General features: G+C 38.1%; 1 protein-coding gene across 2 annotated transcripts in view; it reads left to right on the top strand.

Moving 5' to 3' along the window:
• Positions 1-24,750, top strand: part of LOC111153553 (centromere protein P) — a 240,665-nt gene that overhangs the window by 17,430 nt on the left and 198,485 nt on the right. For both annotated transcript variants that reach the window (XM_022512637.1, XM_022512638.1), the window contains exon 4: positions 8,571-8,659. In XM_022512637.1, coding sequence (XP_022368345.1) covers positions 8,571-8,659 — 89 coding nt within the window. The remainder of the gene's footprint in view (positions 1-8,570; positions 8,660-24,750) is intronic.

The following is a 24,750-nucleotide window of genomic DNA, read 5'->3' as shown; positions in this document are numbered from 1 at the left end:
ACCATAGAAGACTGGGAGAGGAAGCTGTTTCATGTAAGGCATAGAAAGTCAGCAAAATTGAAGAAACAGAGGAATTATATTCGAAACTAAAGAAAAAGATAAAACTTTAGAAAAAATTTTGAAATGGAGATAATAATTTACTTGAAAGGAGATCAAAGTAATGGTCATAACGATGCTCATTGAACTTGGGGAGAAAAATGTACTTCAAAAAAGAAAGGGGGGAAAATAGTATTTGAAACATTGACAATTGAATAATACAATAACTTCACTGAAAAATACAGTAGAGGGTTTCAACAGCAGACTAAATAGAGGAAAGGATGAGTGAATTTGAATACAGGGCAGAGGAGCAGACCCAATCAGAGAAGCAAAAAGAAATAAGAATGAAGAAAGGAAAGATGACTTAAGGGACAAAATCAAGTCAACTGACCCTTGGCATTATAGGAATCTCAGAAGAAAGTAAGATAAAGGGACAGAAAATTTATGTGAAGGAATAATGGGTGGAAAATTATCTAGCCTTGGGAGAGAAAGCGACACCCAGATCCAGGAATCCCAGAGAGTTCTGAAGAAGATGAACCGAAGAGAGACCAAGATCATAATTAAAATGTCAAAAGTTAAAAAACAAGGAGGAAATCTTAAAAGCAACAAGAGAAAAGCAATTGGTTAAATACAAGGGAACCCCTCATTAGACTTTTAGCAGATTTTGCCACAGAAATGTTTCAGGCAAGAGGGGAGTAGCACAAAGTGCTGAAAGAGAACAATTTCCAACCAAGAATACTCTCCCTGACAAAGTTATTCAGAATTGAAGGAGAGATAGGAGTTTTCCTGACAAATGAAATCTAGAATTGACCGCCACTAAACTGGCCTCAGTGAGAAATGTTAAAGGGACTTCGTTAAGCTGAAAGGAAAGGGCCCTTATTACTGCATGGAAACATGAAAGTATAAATCCCCTGGTAAATGTAAATATATAGTAAAAGTAGTAGAATAATCACTTATAAAGCTAGCGTGAAAGTTAAAAAACAAAAGTAGTAAAAATACATGATTAGTTAAAGGTTACTCATGATAAAAAGACATAAGATTACATGGAAGGAGAGTAAAAATGTAGAGCTTTATTATGTCTTCAAACTTAAGTTTGAAGTTGCTATCAACTTAAGGTAGACTGTTATAAATACAAGTTACATGGAAGTAATCACAAACCAAAAACGTGTAGTAGATACACAGAAGATAATGGGAAAGGGATCTAAGTGTACCACTAAAGTCAAGCCACAAAGGAAAAGAGTAAGAGAAGAAAGGAACATAGAAACTACGAAGCAGCCAGAAAATAACAAAATGACAATAAGTACATATCCATTAACTACTTTAAATGTAAAGTGAGTAAATTGTCAAATCAAAAGATGTAGAGTGGCTGAATGGATTAAAAAACAAGAGCCATCTATACATACCTACAAAGAGTCACTTTAGACATAATGGCAGATATACACTAAAAGGATGGATGGAAAAAGATATTCCATGTAAATGGATCCAAAAGAAAGCTGGAATAGCTGTACTTACATCAGGCAAAATGGACTTTTACGGATGCATAATAGACAAGGGCAACAAAGGGGTTAATAAACATTTGTAAATATCTGTGCACCCAGGTGGCTCAGTCAGTTAAGCGTCTACCTTCAGCTCAGGTTCTACTCCCAGAGTCCTGGGATCAAGTCCCACATTGGGCTTCCTGCTCAATGGGGAGCCTGCTTCTCCCTCTTCCTGCTGCTCCGTCTTCTTGTGGTCTCTCTCTCTCTCTCTCTCTAATAAATCTTTAAAAAAAAAAAAATTTGCACCCAAAATAACACTGAAATATATAGCAAATATTAACAGACCTAATGTGAGAAATGGACAGCAGTACAATAATAGTAGTGGACCTTCATACCCCACTTACATCAATGGGTAGATCATCCAGACAGAAAATCTGGGGCTTTGACAACAGGTTAGACCAGATGGAATTAACATATACATACAGAACATTCCATTCACAAAAAACAAAACATTCTTCTCAAATGCACAGGGAACATTCTCTAGGATAGATTATATGTTCTATCATAAAAGAAGTATTGAGAGTTTAAGAAGACTAATAAAAGCATCTTTTTTTTCTCTATTATTATTTTTTAAAGATTTATTTATTTATTTATTTATTTGAGAGACAGAGATCGCAAGTAGGCAGAGAAGCAGGCAGAGAGAGGGGTAAGCAGGCTCCCTGCTGAGCAGAGAGCCCGACGCGGGGCTCCATCCCAGGACCCTGTGATCATGACCCGAGCCGAAGGCAGAGGCTCAACCCAGAGCCACCCAGGCACCCCAGGATCATACATCTTAATTAAGTGGGATTCATTCCAGAGGTGCAAAGATGGTTTAACAATTGCAACAATCATTGTGATCTGCCACATTAACAAAATGAGGGATAAAAATCATATGATCATCTCAATAGATGCAGAAAAGGCATTTGATAAAATTGAAATCCCTTTTTTTTTTTTTTTTAAAGATCTTATTTATTCATTTGACAGACAGAGATCACAAGGAGGCAGAGAGGCAGGCAGAGAGAGAGGAGGAAGCAGGCTCCCTGCTGAGCAGAGAGCCCGATGTGGGGCTCTATCCCAGGACCCCGGGATCATGACCTGAGCTGAAAGCAGAGGCTTTAACCCACTGAGCCACCCAGGCGCCCCTGAAATCCCTTTTTTATATAAACTCCCAAGAAAGTAGGTATGGAGCATATCTCAACCTAATAAAGGCATAGATGAGAAACCCAGATCATATTCAATGGTGAAGAGATGAAAGTTTTTCTCTAAGACCCTTGCTGCTTTTATTCAATATAGTATTGGAAGTCCTAACCAGAGCAGTTGGGGAAGAAACAGAAATAAAAGGAATTCACATTGGAAAGGAAGAAGTAAAGCTGTCACTATTTGGAGATGATATCATATTCTATATAGAAATCCCTAAAGAATCCACCAAGAAATTATTAGAACTAATAAGTTCAATAAAGTTGCAAGATATTAAAACCAATATACAAAAATCTGTTGTTTCTATTCACTAATAATGAACTATAAAGAAGAGAAATTACAAAAACAATTGCATTGAAAAAGAACTCCTATAAATCAATTGCAGAATAACCAAACAATTTGATTTAAAAATGGGTAGAGGATCTGAATAGACATTTTTTCTTTTTCTTTCTTTCTTTCTTTCTTTTTTTTTTTTTTTTAAGATTTTATTTATTTATTTGACAGAGAGAGATCACAAGTAGGCAGAGAGGCAGGCAGAGAGAGAAAGAGGGGAAGCAGGCTCCCTGCTGAGCAGAGAGCCCGACGTGGGGCTCAATCCCAGGACCCTCGGATCATGACCTGAGCTGAAGGCAGAGGCTTAACCTACTGGGCCCCCCAGGTGCCCCTGAATAGACTTTTTTCCAAAAAAGACATACAGATGGCCAAATAGGTACGTGAAAACACAAAGAAATTGGGGAATGGAGGAAATCCATCAGATGAAATAATCACCTCACACCTATTAGGATGGCAATTATCAAAAAGACAAGAGATAACAAGTATTGGCCAGGATGGAAAGGAAATTCTTGTGTACTATTGGTGGGAATGTAAATTCATGCAGTCAGTGTAGAAAAGAATATGGAGGTTCCTTCAGAAATTAAAAATAGAACTGCCATGTGATTCAGCATTTCCACTTTTGGTATTCATCTGAAGGAAACAGAAACACTAAAAAAGATACCTGTACCCTCATGTTCATTGCATCACTTATAATAGCCAAGATATGGAAACAACCCAAGTATCCATACATAGATGAATGGATAAGAAAATGTGATACATGTACTGGAATATTATTCATCTAATAAAAAAGTTTGAGGAGTGCCTGGGTGGCTCAGTTGGTTAAGCGTCTGCCTTGGGCTTAGGTCATGATCCCAGCATCCTGGGATCAAGCCCTAAGGCAGGCTCCCTGCTCAGTGGGGAGTTCCTTCTTTTTTTCTCTCTTCCTCTAATCCTCTCCCCAGCTTGTGCTTGCTCTCTCCCTCTCTCTCTCAAATAAATAAATCTTAAAAAAAAGAATAAAATGTTGCCATTTGTGAGAACATTGAGGGGCTTTAAGATTATTAGGCTAAGTGAAATAAGTTAGGAAAAGACAAATACTATATGATCTCAACTTATATGTAGAATCTAAAAAAGCCAAAACCAAAAAATGACAAAGCTCAAAGATAGAGATCACATTCATGATTGCCAGAGGCAGGGTGCTGGGGATATGTCAAAAATAGGTGCAGGGAGTGAAAAGGTACAAAATTTCAGTTTTCAGTTCATCACAGGAATCTAATGTAGAGCACGGCGAGTATAGTTAATACTTAATTGCTTATTTCAAAGTTGCTAAGTGGTTGAATCTTTAAAGTTTTCATTTAACAAAAAAATCTGTGGGGTGTCTGGCTTGCTCAGTCAATGGAGCATGAGATTCTTGATCTTGGGGTTGTAAGTTTAAGCCCCATGTTGGGTGTTGAGATTACTTAAAAATAAAATCTTTAAAAAAATTTGTAACTATGTATTGTAATGAATGTTAACTAGATTTAATTGTGGTGAACACTTCGCAATGTATACAAATAATGAATCATCATAGTTTACACCTGAAAGTAATACATTCTATATCAATTACACATCAGTAAAAAATAATAAAATCCCATATCATAGGCTCCAAAGAAAATGTATCTGATATGATGACATTTAAACCCAAGTGAAAGAAAACATTGAAGTGTGATGCTGTGTATTTTATTAACAGTATGTAAATTTTGTAAAGTTAATAGGACCTTTTCCTGAATGTCTGTACCTACAATTCTCTTTTTTTTGAAGATTTTATTCATTTGAGAGAGAGAGTGAGGGTGTGTGAGAGAGAGAGAGAGGAGAGAGGGAGAGAAGGAGCAGGGGGGAAGGGGAGAGGGAGACATGGGTGTCCGACCCGGACTCTGAGATCATGAATGACCTGAGCTGAAGGCAGATGCTCAACCAACTGAGCCACCCAGACACCCCTGTACCCATAATTCTTAAATTTTAGAGAAGAATGAGAACTACAGACTTAAGTTAACTGGACCTTGATAGAAAGTATCAATGGTGTGCTGAGACTTAAGGAGGGGTCTTGAAGTCAGGCTGTAAGATTCCACCCCTCATTACCAACTGGGAAGGAAAGACCTACTTAGCCATATCACAGGATGTTGAGAGATGGGAAAATTTGTTGAAGTCAGCTTTCCGATGGCTAAACAGAATCCTCAAACTGCCAAAAACAAAAGAGGGACCTATAAATCATAGGCTTTATGGTGATAGGATTAATTGCCTTTCCTAATGGTCAAAAGGCCAAAATCCAACACACTCACACATACTCAAGCAAAAGACAAGATGTGCTTCTGAGATTATTATTTTTTTTTGGTAATGGGTCAATTGAGATATTCACATATCAAATAATTCTTCCATTTGAAGTATATATTGAGTAAATTAAGTATATTCAGAGTTGTACAACCATCACCATTTCAATTTTAGAACATTTTTTACCAACTCAAAAGGAAGCTCCCCCCTTTTTAAAGTTATTATTTATTTGAGAGAGACTGTGTATGCCGGGGTAGGGGCAGAGGGAGAGGGAGCAGACTCCCCACTGAGCAGGGACCTGACACAGGGCTCCAGCCCAGGACCCTGAGACCTGAGCCCAAGGCAGATGCTTAACCAACTGAGCCAGCCAGGTACCCGGGAAGCCCCTTAATTTTTATTACCTTCAGTCCCTCTCTTTCTGCCCAGATCTATGCAACAGCTATGTTTTTTCTCTATGGGTTTTTATATTTTGGACAGTTTGTTTAAATGGAATCTTCTAATACGTGATCTTTTTGACTGGCTTCTTTCGCTTAGGTCATGTTTTCAGGGTTCTTTCATGTAGTAGGTATTATTACTTCATTCTTTTACTTTTTGTATTGACATTCCATTGTGTGGAACATTTTGTACACATCCAGTACATATATCACATATATCACAAAATGTGGAACATTTTGTTATTCATTTATCAGTTGATGGGCATTTTGGCTGTTTTCACCTTTTGGCTGTTATTAATGTTGCTATAAATATTCATGTGTAAGTTTTTAAGTAGGCATATGTTTTCATTTTTCTTTTTTTTAGAAACTTTTTTTTTTTTTTAAGATTTTATTTATTTGACAGAGAGAGAGAGATCACAAGTAGGCAGAGAGGCAGGCAGAGAGAGGGGGGAGGAAGCAGGCTCCCTGCTGAGCAGAGAGCCCGATGCGGGGCTCGATCCCAGGACCTGGGATCATGACCTGAGCTGAAGGCAGAGGCTTTAACCCACTGAGCCACCCAGGCGCCCCTAGAAACCTTTTTTTAAAAAAGATTTTATTTATTTGAGAGACAGAGATCACAAGTAGGCAGAGAGGCAGGCAGAGAGAGAGGGAGAAGCAGGCTCCCTGCCGAGCAGAGAGCCTGATGCAGGGCGTGATCCCAGGACGCTAAGATCATATCCTAAGCCAAAGGCAGAAGCTTAACCCACTGTGCCACCCAGGCACCCTGTTTTCATTTTTCTTAGGTGTATATCTAAGAATAGAATTACTGGGTCAAATGGAATGACCAGATGATGACCAATGTGTTAGGCTTTATTTCAGATGCATTTTGCCCATTTGAACATCCTTGAAGAAATGTACATTGAGGTCTTTTGCCCAGTTTTTAAGTGCCTTTGGAATTTGTTTTTGATTAGATGTGGTGGTAGATGCCTGCAGACAGCCTGCCTAAAGTGTAGCTGCTCCTAACAATTCCCACTGTATCATCCGGCAGCTGAAGAAGTAAACAAAGATTATAAACCCTTAGTATCCATTTCTCTAGCCACTCAAAATACAGAGGCAAGTCAGCGCTCAAATGGGAAATGTCAGGTAGTATCCACTCACTTTGTTCTTAGGAAATACTGAAAATTGCTAGATCTACTCCTGTGAACATATAGTGGCTCCAAATGAGAACACAGATACAGTATTGAGTGTTTTCATCTTCATTTAGGACTTACCCAAACATACTGTCATGAAATGAATTAATAAGAAAGTGGAGAGAAGTTCACTTAATAAGAATTAATTTGGGAAATACAGGAACACACTCTATAAAACCTGCTCCGGCTACCAGATGAAAACTTGGAAGAAAATTGAATGGGAGAAAAGAGAGCTGAGAGAAAGAAACTGATTCTTGTGCTGAGAACTACATTGGAAGTAAACAGGAGGTGAATGGAGGACAGTCTTGAGAAAAATCACCTACAAGAACAAGTGAAAAGAATAATCTAGAAGACCATAAAGAGTCAATATATGATTTTTGCAAAAATAAGAACAAAAACAAGTGAAGAAGAAATGATAGGCAACTATAGAATAGAGGATAAAGTAGAAAACCTGAATTTACAGATCAAAATATTTAATTTATTTCGCAATTCCCACTTTTGAATATGGAGTTATTTCTGTGTTTTGTAATAGGCAGCTGGGCTTTGTCGTCATTTCTTGCTATTTCGGGTTCAACTCTTGAAGTCAGACTGCTGGTTTAGGGAAAAAGCATATTTTAAAATATGCTTTGTCAAAGTGATTTTGTAGGTAAAAATGTTATCCCATTGGTTTAATTTATATTTGTCTTTCTCCTAGTGAGATTATTATTTATTTACATTTGAGTTTTTAATTTATGTCTTTTACTTTTCTCTTTTTGGTTTTCATTTCCCCTTGTCATGTTCATGGTAAAAAAAAATCTTCATCGGGAGCGCCTGGGTGGCTCAATGGGTTGGGTCTCTGCCTTCGGCTTAGGTCATGGTCTCAGGGTCCTGGATCAAGCCCTGCATTGGGCTCTCTGCTTAGCAGGGAGCCTGCATCCCCCTCTCCTTCTGCCTGCCTCTCTGCCTACTTGTGATCTCTCTCTGTCAAATAAATAAACAAAATCTTTTTAAAAAAGAACTTCATCAGTTTAGTTTTTCTCTCTTATAAAGTCATTTTTTGTATAAATATTGTTTTTTTTTTAAGATTTTTTTTAAATTTTTAAATTTTTTTTTATTTGACAGATCACAAGTAGGCTGAGAGGCAGGCAGAGAGAGACAGGAAGAGGAGGCAGGCTCCCCGCTGAGCAGAGAGCCTGATGTGGGACTTGATCCCAGGACTCTGAGATCATGACCTGAGCGGAAGGCAGAGGCTTTAACCACTGAGCCACCCAGGCGCCCCTAAATATTCAGTTTTTTATGTGTTTATATTTGCTTATATTTTTCTATTTGCTTAGAAAGTTCTTCACTCAATCCATTAAATATCTATATTTCCTGCTAATATTTTATGGTCTTAGTGTTTACATTTAAGTAAGTAATTCATTTGGAGTTTATTTTGGCTTTTGGTATGGAGTAAAGATCTGATTTTATTCTTTTAACAAATAACCAGTACTTTCAGTGCTTTCTCTTAATTACCTTTTCCTATTGTTGGTGGTATTTCATTTTGCATATTTTAAGCAATTTTTGTCTTTATATTTTAATTAAATGTTTACTGTGATCTGATAAACTTTTTTTTATTTTAGAATAAGGAGAGTTTATCTTCTGTTATTACTGACCTCAACATAATAATGGAGCCCACCGAATATTCAGAATTAAGTGAATTTGTGTCTAGGTAAGATATTCTAAATTTTAATTTTTATTGTTTTCACTCTACATTTTTAAGTTTACCCTTTTTTTTTGGTAAGTAAATATCAAAATATCTCTGAAAGTGTAACATTAACATTATATGGTTTATATTCATAATCATATATATGGCTTATGTATTAAGTCCATATTCTCTATATAATTGGCAGGCAGAGAGAGAGGAGGAAGCAGGCTCCCTGCTGAGCAGAGAGCCCGATGTGGGGCTCTATCCCAGGACCCCGGGATCATGACCTGAGCTGAAAGCAGAGGCTTTAACCCACTGAGCCACCCAGGCGCCCCTGAAATCCCTTTTTTATATAAACTCCCAAGAAAGTAGGTATGGAGCATATCTCAACCTAATAAAGGCATAGATGAGAAACCCAGATCATATTCAATGGTGAAGAGATGAAAGTTTTTCTCTAAGACCCTTGCTGCTTTTATTCAATATAGTATTGGAAGTCCTAACCAGAGCAGTTGGGGAAGAAACAGAAATAAAAGGAATTCACATTGGAAAGGAAGAAGTAAAGCTGTCACTATTTGGAGATGATATCATATTCTATATAGAAATCCCTAAAGAATCCACCAAGAAATTATTAGAACTAATAAGTTCAATAAAGTTGCAAGATATTAAAACCAATATACAAAAATCTGTTGTTTCTATTCACTAATAATGAACTATAAAGAAGAGAAATTACAAAAACAATTGCATTGAAAAAGAACTCCTATAAATCAATTGCAGAATAACCAAACAATTTGATTTAAAAATGGGTAGAGGATCTGAATAGACATTTTTTCTTTTTCTTTCTTTCTTTCTTTCTTTTTTTTTTTTTTTTAAGATTTTATTTATTTATTTGACAGAGAGAGATCACAAGTAGGCAGAGAGGCAGGCAGAGAGAGAAAGAGGGGAAGCAGGCTCCCTGCTGAGCAGAGAGCCCGACGTGGGGCTCAATCCCAGGACCCTCGGATCATGACCTGAGCTGAAGGCAGAGGCTTAACCTACTGGGCCCCCCAGGTGCCCCTGAATAGACTTTTTTCCAAAAAAGACATACAGATGGCCAAATAGGTACGTGAAAACACAAAGAAATTGGGGAATGGAGGAAATCCATCAGATGAAATAATCACCTCACACCTATTAGGATGGCAATTATCAAAAAGACAAGAGATAACAAGTATTGGCCAGGATGGAAAGGAAATTCTTGTGTACTATTGGTGGGAATGTAAATTCATGCAGTCAGTGTAGAAAAGAATATGGAGGTTCCTTCAGAAATTAAAAATAGAACTGCCATGTGATTCAGCATTTCCACTTTTGGTATTCATCTGAAGGAAACAGAAACACTAAAAAAGATACCTGTACCCTCATGTTCATTGCATCACTTATAATAGCCAAGATATGGAAACAACCCAAGTATCCATACATAGATGAATGGATAAGAAAATGTGATACATGTACTGGAATATTATTCATCTAATAAAAAAGTTTGAGGAGTGCCTGGGTGGCTCAGTTGGTTAAGCGTCTGCCTTGGGCTTAGGTCATGATCCCAGCATCCTGGGATCAAGCCCTAAGGCAGGCTCCCTGCTCAGTGGGGAGTTCCTTCTTTTTTTCTCTCTTCCTCTAATCCTCTCCCCAGCTTGTGCTTGCTCTCTCCCTCTCTCTCTCAAATAAATAAATCTTAAAAAAAAGAATAAAATGTTGCCATTTGTGAGAACATTGAGGGGCTTTAAGATTATTAGGCTAAGTGAAATAAGTTAGGAAAAGACAAATACTATATGATCTCAACTTATATGTAGAATCTAAAAAAGCCAAAACCAAAAAATGACAAAGCTCAAAGATAGAGATCACATTCATGATTGCCAGAGGCAGGGTGCTGGGGATATGTCAAAAATAGGTGCAGGGAGTGAAAAGGTACAAAATTTCAGTTTTCAGTTCATCACAGGAATCTAATGTAGAGCACGGCGAGTATAGTTAATACTTAATTGCTTATTTCAAAGTTGCTAAGTGGTTGAATCTTTAAAGTTTTCATTTAACAAAAAAATCTGTGGGGTGTCTGGCTTGCTCAGTCAATGGAGCATGAGATTCTTGATCTTGGGGTTGTAAGTTTAAGCCCCATGTTGGGTGTTGAGATTACTTAAAAATAAAATCTTTAAAAAAATTTGTAACTATGTATTGTAATGAATGTTAACTAGATTTAATTGTGGTGAACACTTCGCAATGTATACAAATAATGAATCATCATAGTTTACACCTGAAAGTAATACATTCTATATCAATTACACATCAGTAAAAAATAATAAAATCCCATATCATAGGCTCCAAAGAAAATGTATCTGATATGATGACATTTAAACCCAAGTGAAAGAAAACATTGAAGTGTGATGCTGTGTATTTTATTAACAGTATGTAAATTTTGTAAAGTTAATAGGACCTTTTCCTGAATGTCTGTACCTACAATTCTCTTTTTTTTGAAGATTTTATTCATTTGAGAGAGAGAGTGAGGGTGTGTGAGAGAGAGAGAGAGGAGAGAGGGAGAGAAGGAGCAGGGGGGAAGGGGAGAGGGAGACATGGGTGTCCGACCCGGACTCTGAGATCATGAATGACCTGAGCTGAAGGCAGATGCTCAACCAACTGAGCCACCCAGACACCCCTGTACCCATAATTCTTAAATTTTAGAGAAGAATGAGAACTACAGACTTAAGTTAACTGGACCTTGATAGAAAGTATCAATGGTGTGCTGAGACTTAAGGAGGGGTCTTGAAGTCAGGCTGTAAGATTCCACCCCTCATTACCAACTGGGAAGGAAAGACCTACTTAGCCATATCACAGGATGTTGAGAGATGGGAAAATTTGTTGAAGTCAGCTTTCCGATGGCTAAACAGAATCCTCAAACTGCCAAAAACAAAAGAGGGACCTATAAATCATAGGCTTTATGGTGATAGGATTAATTGCCTTTCCTAATGGTCAAAAGGCCAAAATCCAACACACTCACACATACTCAAGCAAAAGACAAGATGTGCTTCTGAGATTATTATTTTTTTTTGGTAATGGGTCAATTGAGATATTCACATATCAAATAATTCTTCCATTTGAAGTATATATTGAGTAAATTAAGTATATTCAGAGTTGTACAACCATCACCATTTCAATTTTAGAACATTTTTTACCAACTCAAAAGGAAGCTCCCCCCTTTTTAAAGTTATTATTTATTTGAGAGAGACTGTGTATGCCGGGGTAGGGGCAGAGGGAGAGGGAGCAGACTCCCCACTGAGCAGGGACCTGACACAGGGCTCCAGCCCAGGACCCTGAGACCTGAGCCCAAGGCAGATGCTTAACCAACTGAGCCAGCCAGGTACCCGGGAAGCCCCTTAATTTTTATTACCTTCAGTCCCTCTCTTTCTGCCCAGATCTATGCAACAGCTATGTTTTTTCTCTATGGGTTTTTATATTTTGGACAGTTTGTTTAAATGGAATCTTCTAATACGTGATCTTTTTGACTGGCTTCTTTCGCTTAGGTCATGTTTTCAGGGTTCTTTCATGTAGTAGGTATTATTACTTCATTCTTTTTACTTTTTGTATTGACATTCCATTGTGTGGAACATTTTGTACACATCCAGTACATATATCACATATATCACAAAATGTGGAACATTTTGTTATTCATTTATCAGTTGATGGGCATTTTGGCTGTTTTCACCTTTTGGCTGTTATTAATGTTGCTATAAATATTCATGTGTAAGTTTTTAAGTAGGCATATGTTTTCATTTTTCTTTTTTTTAGAAACTTTTTTTTTTTTTAAGATTTTATTTATTTGACAGAGAGAGAGAGATCACAAGTAGGCAGAGAGGCAGGCAGAGAGAGGGGGGAGGAAGCAGGCTCCCTGCTGAGCAGAGAGCCCGATGCGGGGCTCGATCCCAGGACCTGGGATCATGACCTGAGCTGAAGGCAGAGGCTTTAACCCACTGAGCCACCCAGGCGCCCCTAGAAACCTTTTTTTAAAAAAGATTTTATTTATTTGAGAGACAGAGATCACAAGTAGGCAGAGAGGCAGGCAGAGAGAGAGGGAGAAGCAGGCTCCCTGCCGAGCAGAGAGCCTGATGCAGGGCGTGATCCCAGGACGCTAAGATCATATCCTAAGCCAAAGGCAGAAGCTTAACCCACTGTGCCACCCAGGCACCCTGTTTTCATTTTTCTTAGGTGTATATCTAAGAATAGAATTACTGGGTCAAATGGAATGACCAGATGATGACCAATGTGTTAGGCTTTATTTCAGATGCATTTTGCCCATTTGAACATCCTTGAAGAAATGTACATTGAGGTCTTTTGCCCAGTTTTTAAGTGCCTTTGGAATTTGTTTTTGATTAGATGTGGTGGTAGATGCCTGCAGACAGCCTGCCTAAAGTGTAGCTGCTCCTAACAATTCCCACTGTATCATCCGGCAGCTGAAGAAGTAAACAAAGATTATAAACCCTTAGTATCCATTTCTCTAGCCACTCAAAATACAGAGGCAAGTCAGCGCTCAAATGGGAAATGTCAGGTAGTATCCACTCACTTTGTTCTTAGGAAATACTGAAAATTGCTAGATCTACTCCTGTGAACATATAGTGGCTCCAAATGAGAACACAGATACAGTATTGAGTGTTTTCATCTTCATTTAGGACTTACCCAAACATACTGTCATGAAATGAATTAATAAGAAAGTGGAGAGAAGTTCACTTAATAAGAATTAATTTGGGAAATACAGGAACACACTCTATAAAACCTGCTCCGGCTACCAGATGAAAACTTGGAAGAAAATTGAATGGGAGAAAAGAGAGCTGAGAGAAAGAAACTGATTCTTGTGCTGAGAACTACATTGGAAGTAAACAGGAGGTGAATGGAGGACAGTCTTGAGAAAAATCACCTACAAGAACAAGTGAAAAGAATAATCTAGAAGACCATAAAGAGTCAATATATGATTTTTGCAAAAATAAGAACAAAAACAAGTGAAGAAGAAATGATAGGCAACTATAGAATAGAGGATAAAGTAGAAAACCTGAATTTACAGATCAAAATATTTAATTTATTTCGCAATTCCCACTTTTGAATATGGAGTTATTTCTGTGTTTTGTAATAGGCAGCTGGGCTTTGTCGTCATTTCTTGCTATTTCGGGTTCAACTCTTGAAGTCAGACTGCTGGTTTAGGGAAAAAGCATATTTTAAAATATGCTTTGTCAAAGTGATTTTGTAGGTAAAAATGTTATCCCATTGGTTTAATTTATATTTGTCTTTCTCCTAGTGAGATTATTATTTATTTACATTTGAGTTTTTAATTTATGTCTTTTACTTTTCTCTTTTTGGTTTTCATTTCCCCTTGTCATGTTCATGGTAAAAAAAAATCTTCATCGGGAGCGCCTGGGTGGCTCAATGGGTTGGGTCTCTGCCTTCGGCTTAGGTCATGGTCTCAGGGTCCTGGATCAAGCCCTGCATTGGGCTCTCTGCTTAGCAGGGAGCCTGCATCCCCCTCTCCTTCTGCCTGCCTCTCTGCCTACTTGTGATCTCTCTCTGTCAAATAAATAAACAAAATCTTTTTAAAAAAGAACTTCATCAGTTTAGTTTTTCTCTCTTATAAAGTCATTTTTTGTATAAATATTGTTTTTTTTTTAAGATTTTTTTTAAATTTTTAAATTTTTTTTTATTTGACAGATCACAAGTAGGCTGAGAGGCAGGCAGAGAGAGACAGGAAGAGGAGGCAGGCTCCCCGCTGAGCAGAGAGCCTGATGTGGGACTTGATCCCAGGACTCTGAGATCATGACCTGAGCGGAAGGCAGAGGCTTTAACCACTGAGCCACCCAGGCGCCCCTAAATATTCAGTTTTTTATGTGTTTATATTTGCTTATATTTTTCTATTTGCTTAGAAAGTTCTTCACTCAATCCATTAAATATCTATATTTCCTGCTAATATTTTATGGTCTTAGTGTTTACATTTAAGTAAGTAATTCATTTGGAGTTTATTTTGGCTTTTGGTATGGAGTAAAGATCTGATTTTATTCTTTTAACAAATAACCAGTACTTTCAGTGCTTTCTCTTAATTACCTTTTCCTATTGTTGGTGGTATTTCATTTTGCATATTTTAAGCAATTTTTGTCTTTATATTTTAATTAAATGTTTACTGTGATCTGATAAACTTTTTTTTATTTTAGAATAAGGAGAGTTTATCTTCTGTTATTACTGACCTCAACATAATAATGGAGCCCACCGAATATTCAGAATTAAGTGAATTTGTGTCTAGGTAAGATATTCTAAATTTTAATTTTTATTGTTTTCACTCTACATTTTTAAGTTTACCCTTTTTTTTTGGTAAGTAAATATCAAAATATCTCTGAAAGTGTAACATTAACATTATATGGTTTATATTCATAATCATATATATGGCTTATGTATTAAGTCCATATTCTCTATATAATTTTTTCATCCAACGAAAATGTAATACATTTTCATCCAACGAAAATGTAATACATTTTCATCCAACGAAAATGTAATACATTTTCATCCAAAGAAAATGTATTACACATTAACTATGTTAATGTGCTAGACATTCAAACGTGACGAAGAACAGATAAAATCTTTGATACTCAAGGAGTTTCTAGCCTATTGAAGTCGTAAGTTAAATAATGGTAGAAATAAATCTAAAATTGTGGCTGTGCTCAGTGCTGCAGAACAGAGTTACATAATGCTATTGAAGCATACATCAGGAGCCTGACTTTCATGGAGAGCATGGAATCATTTCCTGAAAATTGAGGCAACATCTGAAAAATGTGTAGGTGTAAACTAACAAAGAGGCCCTCGACAGAGCAGTTATGTGCAGGCACCGTGCAAGGAGGGAGCGTGCTGTCTGAGCAGCTGACAGGAGGCGAGTGTGACTGGAGCAGGATGCAAGCTGGGGCTTGTGCTTTGGCATGAGGCCTGCCAAGTACATGAGGTCCATGTGGTGTGGAGTTTGTCATAGGCCTGAGACCACTGTAAAGCTACTTAAAGCCTAAGGAAAGCAGAAGTGTGATACACTGGATGCTTCAGGGAGAAGAGCCTGAAGGGGGGCAATAGTAGATACAACAAGGTCAGTGATGAGCCTGTAAAAATAGTTCACACAACAGAAATTTTTAGGTTGAACTAGAATAATTAGCTGAGATAGAGAGCTGGTTGGATTTGGATTGGGGGATATTTAGAAAGCACAGTTGTTGGCTGAATGGGAGGTCAGGAGCCACTGACAGATCACTCCTTGGTGATGGTGATTGCATTTGTTGAGATAGGGAAAGTGGAGAGAATCATGGCAAGTGAGCTTATGACTTCAGGCTGGAGATGATGAGTGCCTGTGAAACCCTAAAGTAAAAATATGAGGTAGGCAGCTCAGAAGAGTGTAGGTAGGAGGGGGAGCCCCCGAGTTTTCTGCCAGTGGGTAGAAGTTAAAGCCTTGGGCTTGAGGAATGAGATTGCTTATGGAGAGAATAAAGAGAAATAGGGGAGGAACTAGCAATGGACCGTGTGGAATTCAGCTGTACTGCGGAGTGGGGAGAGGGTCCTGCAGAGGAACTGGATGGGGAACAACTAACTATGTGAGGGAGGAGGAAAACTGGGAATGTGGTGTTGACCACTGACAGCTGGAGTGACAGCTTTTCTTCCACATCTTTGAAGATATTCTTCCAGTTGCTTCTGGATTGCAGAGGTCATGACAAGAAGTCTGCTGTAATTTTTCATTTTGTTTTTTGGGCTGCCTTCAAACCTTTCTCTTAATGTTGTTTTTCTACAGTTTGTGTTATTTCTGAGGTATTTTAGTGTGAGTATTCCCTAACACATCTTTTCAAATACTTCTGCCCTGTTTTCTATTCTTCTTCTTCTGCAGTGCTAATTGCACATATATTAGGGCATTTGGTATGGTCTCTCAGGGTTTGGATGCTTTGTTCTCTTTCTTTTATCCTTTTCTTTCTTATTTTCTTTATTTTTTTGCATTTCAGTTTGGATAATTTCTATTACCCTATTTACAGATTCTTTCCTTAGCTGAAGTCCAGCCCGACAGTGAGCCCATTGAAGGAATTCTTCACCTCTAATGTCATGTTTTAATTTATACCACTTTCATTGGATTCTTTTTTTTTTTTTTTAAAGATTTTATTTATTTATTTGACAGAGAGAGATCACAAGTAGACAGAGAGGCAGGCAGAGAGAGGGAGGGAAGCAGGCTCCCCGCCGAGCAGAGAGCCCAACGCGGGACTCGATCCCAGGACCCTGAGATCATGACCCGAGCCGAAGGCAGCGGCTCAAACCACTGAGCCACCCAGGCGCCCCTGGATTCTTAATTTCTTTCTCTCTCTCTACTGAAATTCCCCATTTATGTATTTGTATAACTTTTCCACTAGATCTTTTAATATGTTAATCATAGCTACTTTTTTCTTTAGTGTTTCATTTTGGAGGTTTTCATATATATATATATATATGTAAAAATAATAGTGTAATTAACCAGCTGTACACCTTCGATAATTACTGATATCAATGTTATTTCATCTCTTGTTAACACATATTTTTAAAGTTTTAATTTTGAAAGAATTATAGATTCACAGGGAGTTGTAAATAAACCAATATACAAGGAGATTCTATATACCCTTCATCCAGCCTCTGACAGTGGTAATGTCTTCTATCAGTTAAATGTACTCTCATATCCAGAAAATTGATATAAGTAAAACCCAGACCTTTTTCAGATTTTACCAGTTTTATAAGCACTTGTGTGCGTGTGTTCTATGCAATTTTATCACCTCTGTAGCGTCGTGAAAGCACCACTACATTCAGGATACAAGACTGTCCTATATCTTTTTTCCCCTCATTTTAAAAATTGTGGTAAAAAAGGGGCACCTGGGTGGCTCAGAGGGTTAAGCCGCTGCCTTCAGCTCAGGTCATGATCCCGGGTCCTGGGTTCGAGCCCCACATCGGGCTTTCTGCTCGGCGGGGAGCCTGCTTCCTCCTCTCTCTCTGCCTGCCTCTCTGCTTACTTGTGATTTCTCTCTGTCAAATAAATAAATAAAATCTTTAAAAAAAAATTGTGGTAAAATATATGTATAATGTAAAACTTACCATTTTTAAAAAAAAGATTTTATTTATTTATTTGTCAGAGAGAAAGTGCACACAAGTTGGCAGAGTGGCAGGCAGAGGCGGAGAGAGAAGCAGGCTCCCTGCCGAGCAAGGAGCCCAGTGTGGAACTCAATCCCAGGACCCTGGGATCATGACCTGAGCCAAAGGCAGCGGCTTAACCGACTGAGCCACCCAAAACTTACCATTTTTAAGAGTACAGTTCAGTACTATTAAATATGTCAGAATGTATTTAACTGTGTACACCAAGATCTATCTTCATAACCCTTTCGTCTTGTAAAATTGAGAATCTGTATGCATCAGTCACTTCCCATCTTCCCCTCCACTCAGCCCCTGGTACCCTCCATTCTTATTTCTGTCTCTGTGACTTATTTTTATTTATTTTTAAAAATATATTATTTATTTATTTTTAAAAAGATGTTATTTATTTATTTGATAGAGAGGGATCACAAGTAGGCAGAGAAGCAGGCAGAAAGAGAGGAGGAAGCAGGCTCCCTGCTGAGCAGAGAGCCCGATGCGGGGCTCGATCCCAGGACCCTGAGAGATCATGACCTGAGCCGAAGGCAGAAGCCTAACCCACTGAGTCACACAGGTGCCCCAAGATTCTATTTATTAATTAAAGAGAGAGCATGAGCAGGGGAGTGGGAGAAGCAGACTCCCTTCTGAGCAGGGAGCCAGACATGGGGCTCTATTCCAGGACCCTGGGATCATGACCTGAGCCGAAGGCAGACACTTAACTGACTGAGCCACCCAGGCATCCCTGTCTGTGACTTTTAATCATGGTTATTTTAATGTTCCTGTCTGATAGTGCCAACATCTAAGTCATCTTTGAACTTGATTATGCTGATTCTGGAGTCTTCCTGAATTTTTGTGCGTCACCATTTTTTTTTTTAATTGAATGATGGACTTTATCTGTGGAAAATCGATAGAGACTCAAGCAAAGTGTTTATGCTGAAAAGTGAGCACGTTTCTTTTATCATCCTGTTAGGATGGAGTTAAAGCAAGGTCATCAGCCACTGAGCTATGTTTGAGATTTTTATTGTTTTCCTTATCTTCAGGCTTCACATCACCACAGGTTTCAAATTCTTGCAGCTGTGGATTCAAATTCAAGTTCAGTTGTTCCTTATGCTTAGAATGGGGTTTTGGGAACCGGAGGGTTCTCCTCAGTGTCCCTGATCCACTCAGCTTTCTGCCTTTCTGAGGTGACCCTTTCCCCACACTCTTGACACTCCCCCAGTAGCAGTTGTGGATGCTCGTTACTTGTGCCCTGCTTGTGGCCGGAATAATGGGAGTTCTGTATTTTCATGGTCTGTCTTCAGTATTCGGCAATCCTGCACCTCAGGGTGTGGGCTCCCCAGTGTTCCTGTTCCTCCTCCTCAGTACAGCCAAAGCTAGCCTGGATCTGGGGTTGGTCTTGTTCCTCCCAGCAGGGGTAGCAGGTGAACGCTTGGTAATGGTGTAGGATCCTGGGCCCAGTGGGTTTCCTGCCCCTCCCATGGAACAGGCAGTTTTGCCACTGCCCCTCTTCCTGAAGCAGTGGACCTTTGTCTTGATAACAGGAGTGTTTTCTCTCCCTCTACCAAAGTCAACTTCTGCTTTTCCCTTAGAAGCAAGGGATTTTTTTCTTCCATTGCTTTGTTGCCTCTTTTTTCAGTGGCTCAGGGGTTTGGGTTCCCATCAGAAAAGCGTTCTGGTTTCATTTTCTTCCCCAGCAGTGCTGACCACCTCCTCATGCCTGTGCCACTGACAGGACCCTGGTTTTTCTGGTGGCGTCCTTTTGTGTCTCGGGTTCCGATCTGTTCCAAAAGCACACTCTATCCCACATTTGTCTCTAAGAATTTGTTGAAATTTTAGCTGATTTCTTGTTACCTACTTGTATGGGGGCTGCTTTCTTCCCCTAAGTTTACCCAAGAGTGAACAGTTTGTGTCATGTCTTTCCTTTGAGGGAGAAAAATCTTATTTGGTTGCCTTGTGACTTTGGGTCTCTAATGGACTTAAGGAAGGTTATGACTTATAGATTATTCAAATTTGCTTGGTGTTAGGTAAAGATGGTCTTCTCTGCAGCTCTTTACATCCCAAGTAGAAGCCAAGCTCTTTCCTGATTTTTTTTCTTCTTCTTTTTTTTTTTTTTTCTAATTCTCATTCCAGAATTTAGGACACATTGTCTATTCATCTCCTGCGTCTGTTTTACCCTTTCTTTTTTTCTTTTTTTAAAAGTTTTTTTTTTATTCATTTATTTGAGAGAGAAAAAAGGAGGGAGAGAGAGAGCAAGCAAGGGGAAGGGGCAGGGGCAGAGGGAAAAGGAGAATCCCTGCTGAGCGGTGAGCCCCACACAAGGCTCAGTCCCAGGACCCTGGGATCATGACCTGAGCTGAAGGCAGACCCTTAACTCACTGAACCACCCAGGAGGCCCTGAATATTTTAAAATATTTTTTTGTAATTGGATTATTTTTGCTATATTTTTTACATATTACATAAATATATATATTTCTTCTTTGCTTCTGGGTCTCTGATTACATGAATATAAAACTTTTTGGCATTGTCCCATGTGTCTCTGAGGCTCTGTTCTTTTTTTTTTTCCCCAATCTTTTCCTTCTGTGTTGTTCAGATTGGATGGTTTCTGTGTGCTTACCACCATAACGAGGTTACTGAACAGCTCCAACAGCACAGAAATCCTGCGTATTATCCCTATATGGTCACAACCCATTCCCCACCCCGCCGCAAAATCTGCTATGATCATCACTAGGGTTTTGTGCCTCTTACAAAATGTCAAATAAATGAAATTACATAGAGATTGGCTTCCTGACTTAGCATAAACTAAGTGAATTGAGACTCATCCATCTTTTCATTTCTGAGTAATATCTCCTGTACTGATACTAGCATGTTTATCCGTTCACCCATTGGAGGACATTTGGGTTATTTCCAGTTTTTGATGATTTTGAATAGAGCTGCTATGAACATTCAGTAGAGGTTTTTGTGTGATGGTAAGTTTTTTCTGTAGGGTAGATAATCAGAAGTGGGATAATGGGTCATATGACCACAGTATGTTTAGATTTATAATAAACTAGCATAGTGTTTACCAAAGTGATCATACCAAGTTGCATTCCCACCAGCAATATATGAGAGTGACTAATAATATTTTAGTGAATAATTAACCTCTGATAGTCATCTGATTTTAGACCTAGTAAAACTTTAGAATTTTTATTCTACATTTCTCTTTAGGTTTTGCTTTATCCTTAAGAAAAAGACATTTGGAATTATTTTACTTTTCTGACTTCAAATTGAAATGTGTCACTGCCAACATTTTGTGAAAGAAATCTGTAACATCTGTTTAACATTTAGTGAAGTTTGGACTATGCTTGGGAAAAATAGATAAATTACAATCACTCTTAGGATTGTAAGAGCCAACACATACACAATGTCTTTCTATAATGGAAAACTCTGTGTGCTGTAATGGTGTGTCCTTTGTGGAGATGTAAATGGGGGTGAGGGGATTGTGACTCTCTACTTTTAAATAAAATTCTGTGTTTAATTAATGTATCAGGTCAGACTGTCTTCTGTCCCTCTCTCTGAGTGTCTAGTGCTTGTAGTCTGTGTGTTTAAACTTAGGCTGTTGCATTTTTAAGAATTTTTTTCTTGGCTTCTTTCCTCTTCACATGATTAAGAGCTTATTTTTGCTCCTTTATTTGATGGAGATTAAAATATGTCACTTTGGCCTGTTTGCTGTAATGAAGCAACTGCTGCTTTTTATAGGCCTGTATTCTTCGGAAAGTAATTTCTTCTTTCAGATGGTGAAAAGATATTAGTAATAGATACCAGAGTAGGATTGAACAGTTAATCTCCAGTGTTTCCTGTCAAATAGATACTTACGTAGCTATGCATTAATGCACCTCTTCTTTTAGCTTCTTCATTTTCTGGGTCTCTGGTTTTTTTGTTAGCTTGCTCGTTGCTCAGTTCCCATTTCCTGATTTCTTTTGGAACATTTAAATATTTTTTACTATTCCATTTTAATTTTATCTCATGACTTTTGGCCATATCTGGGTTTTTGTCTGTTTTATTGGCTGCCATGGGATTGCAGCATGTATAATCTAACTTTCAATAGTCTGGTTAGATTTGATACAATCTGGAAGCCTTGTAGCCATATTCATCCCTTTCTCTCTGTGCTACATGTTGTGGTTTTCATAGGAATTATATTCATATGTATGCATTGAAAACCCCATCACTAGTGTTAAGTTTGTTTTTTTTTTACTTTTGGTTATCATACGTAATTTAAAGAACTTAAGAGAAGAATACTAGTTTTATCATATTCACCCAGATTTTTACCATTTCTGTTGCTACTACTGATGGAACTTTTTAGAACACATTGTATGTATCATGGCTCTGTTCTCCTAAATACTTGGCATATATTTCTGAGAATAGTGATACTCCCTTATATATTCACACCGCAGCCACTGACTCCATAAATTGGCATTGATATAATACTTTTATCTAATTTGCCACTTGTTAGTTGATCTAATGATGTCCTTTTTTACATTTTCTTTTCCCCTGTGTTCCATGATCCAGTGTGGTTCCAAGTATTGCATTTAATTGTCATGACTTCATAAGATTCCTTTAATTTGGAACAGTTCCAGAGCTTTTCTTTGCCTTTTATTACTTTGCCATCTTTACAAAATACAGTTCTTTTATCTTTCCTACCCCCCAATAGAATGTTGCTTATTTCGTCTTTGACAGTATTGCCCTGCTGATTTTCTGTGCTTCTCAGCTCTTTGTCCTTGTAGGTGGCCGTAGTTTGATTCAGTCATACTATTGCCTCACTCTCCACTGTATTGCCAGTAGTTTTGTTTTTGGGTTTTTGCCCTCTCTTGCAATAATAGGCAGTCCGTGGGGAAATATTTTTTGGCCATGCCGATACTACTCTTCATTAAAATTTCTGCCTAGATTTAGCATCATCTCCTGGTGATCTTGTGTGATCACTCTTTGTTGTGATGGTTGCAAAATGGTATTTTAAGTCTAGCTCTTCCTCCACTTATCTCAATAGATGCTATGCCTTGTGCTTAAGAAATCGATTTCCTTTTGCCTCTGTATATGTGTTTATGTGTACATATCTGTTTATTTTTTCATTCATTCTTATTTTTAAAATATTAATAATTTCTCACTCTTCTTTATTTATTTTGGTGCTTAAATTATCTTAGACTGCCCAGTGGGAACTTCTTCATGTTGGCTCCTAAATCCATGTGATACTCCCTCATCATAATTTTTTTTAAAGATTTTATTTATTTGGGGCACCTGGGTGGCTCAGTGGTTAAGTTGTCTGCCTTTGGTTGAGGTCATGATCCCAGGGTTCTGGGATTGAGCTCTGCATTGGGCTCCCTGGTTGGCGGGAAGCCTGCTTCTCTCTTTCCCACTCCCCCTGCTTTTGTCCCCTTTCTCGCTATCTCTCTGTCAAATGAGTAAAATCTAAAAATAAATAAATAAATAAATAAATAAATAAAAATTTTTATTTATTTGACAGCACACGCAAGTGCACACACAAGCAGGAGTAGGGGCAGGCAGAGAGAAAGGGAGAAACGGGCTCCCTGCTGAGCAGAGAACCTGACATGAGGCTCTATCCCAGACCCTGGGATCATGACTTGAGCTGAAGGCAGATGCTTAACTCACTGAGCCCCAGGTGCCCCTCTCTCATCATAGTTTTGAACACATCCTTCTATTCTAGCAGAAAAAGATTTTCCATGCTCAAAATATACCTCTCCTGCTTAACTGTATACATTTAAACATAAATAAATACATCTGTATTAAATGCATGTTATATACTTTGTGACATATTAGTCTCTAAAAATATAATGCTGAACAAGATACATAGTTCCTGACTTCTTGAAGCTTACAGTCTAGTGAATAAGCAGAATTACTACAGGGTGGTAAATGTTGATATAAGGGCCCTGGGAATGAAAGTGCATATTTACTAAGTGGCAAAATTGCTGTATTGCTTGATATGTAGCAGTGAAAAGAACACAACATCTTTGCCCACGTGAACTTATTTTCTACTATGGGAACAGACAATAAACAAAACTAATACATAAAATAGGTAATCCTTTAGAGAGAGAGAAGTGGTATGGGAAACATAAAAGAGAATGGGAGATAGGGGATGTGCAAGGTGAGGGAAAGGTATCTAATTTAGATAGCATGGGCAGGGAAGGCTTCATGGAGAGGGTGACACAGAGTAGGTCAGGGAGCTGGCCTCCCTTAACTGCATCCTAGACACAGTTGTTATCAACTCTAGGTATTCTAAAAAATGTGCCGTGTTTTGCCTTATAATCACTGAGATGTATCTCTAATCTCTAGGACAAATTATAAATACAGTAAGGACAGTATACATTCATATAACATATTTCATTGTGTTTTCCTTAAACTAATGACTAATGCTACTGGGTTAGGAAAGATATTTAATCACTGTGGAGCTCTTTTTTTTTACCTGCAAAATGAACAAACTGGAAGAAATTATTTACAATGTTTTGCTCATTCCCAAAATTAAGGATAAAAGTATTTCTGAGAAATAGTGGAATTTACTTGAATTAGAACAATAGAGCTATTAGAAGAACATTCGTGATTTAGGTTTCCTTTATAACACAGAGTGATGGCCAGTATTTGGAGACTGCCTCAGCAAAACTGGATCTACAAAACTCTATCCCCCCAGGGCCCCCCACTGCATATGGAATTACTTCATCTGACAGATCGCTTATTGTCTGGTATTCCTTGTAGCACAGATTCCTAAACTCCTTCGCTAAGTATACATGCCCACTACTATTTACAATATACTCAACTGATCTAGTTACAGAAATTCCTCAAGAATGAATTCTGTGTGTCAGATGCTGGGTTTTTGTTTTTTGTTTTGTTTTTCGGAAATCACTCTCTTTGGGGAAAAGAGGAAAAAAAGTACAGAAAATCATAAAAAGCCATAAATGGGAAGGATTTGGAAA

The sequence above is a fragment of the Enhydra lutris genome, unplaced genomic scaffold (assembly GCF_002288905.1).
Source record: "Enhydra lutris kenyoni isolate GAN:26980312 unplaced genomic scaffold, ASM228890v2 scaffoldscaffold33, whole genome shotgun sequence".
In the NCBI taxonomy this organism is placed as follows: domain Eukaryota; kingdom Metazoa; phylum Chordata; class Mammalia; order Carnivora; family Mustelidae; genus Enhydra; species Enhydra lutris.
Note: the sequence above shows the minus strand (reverse complement) of the source record. Positions and strands in the feature narration are given on the sequence as shown.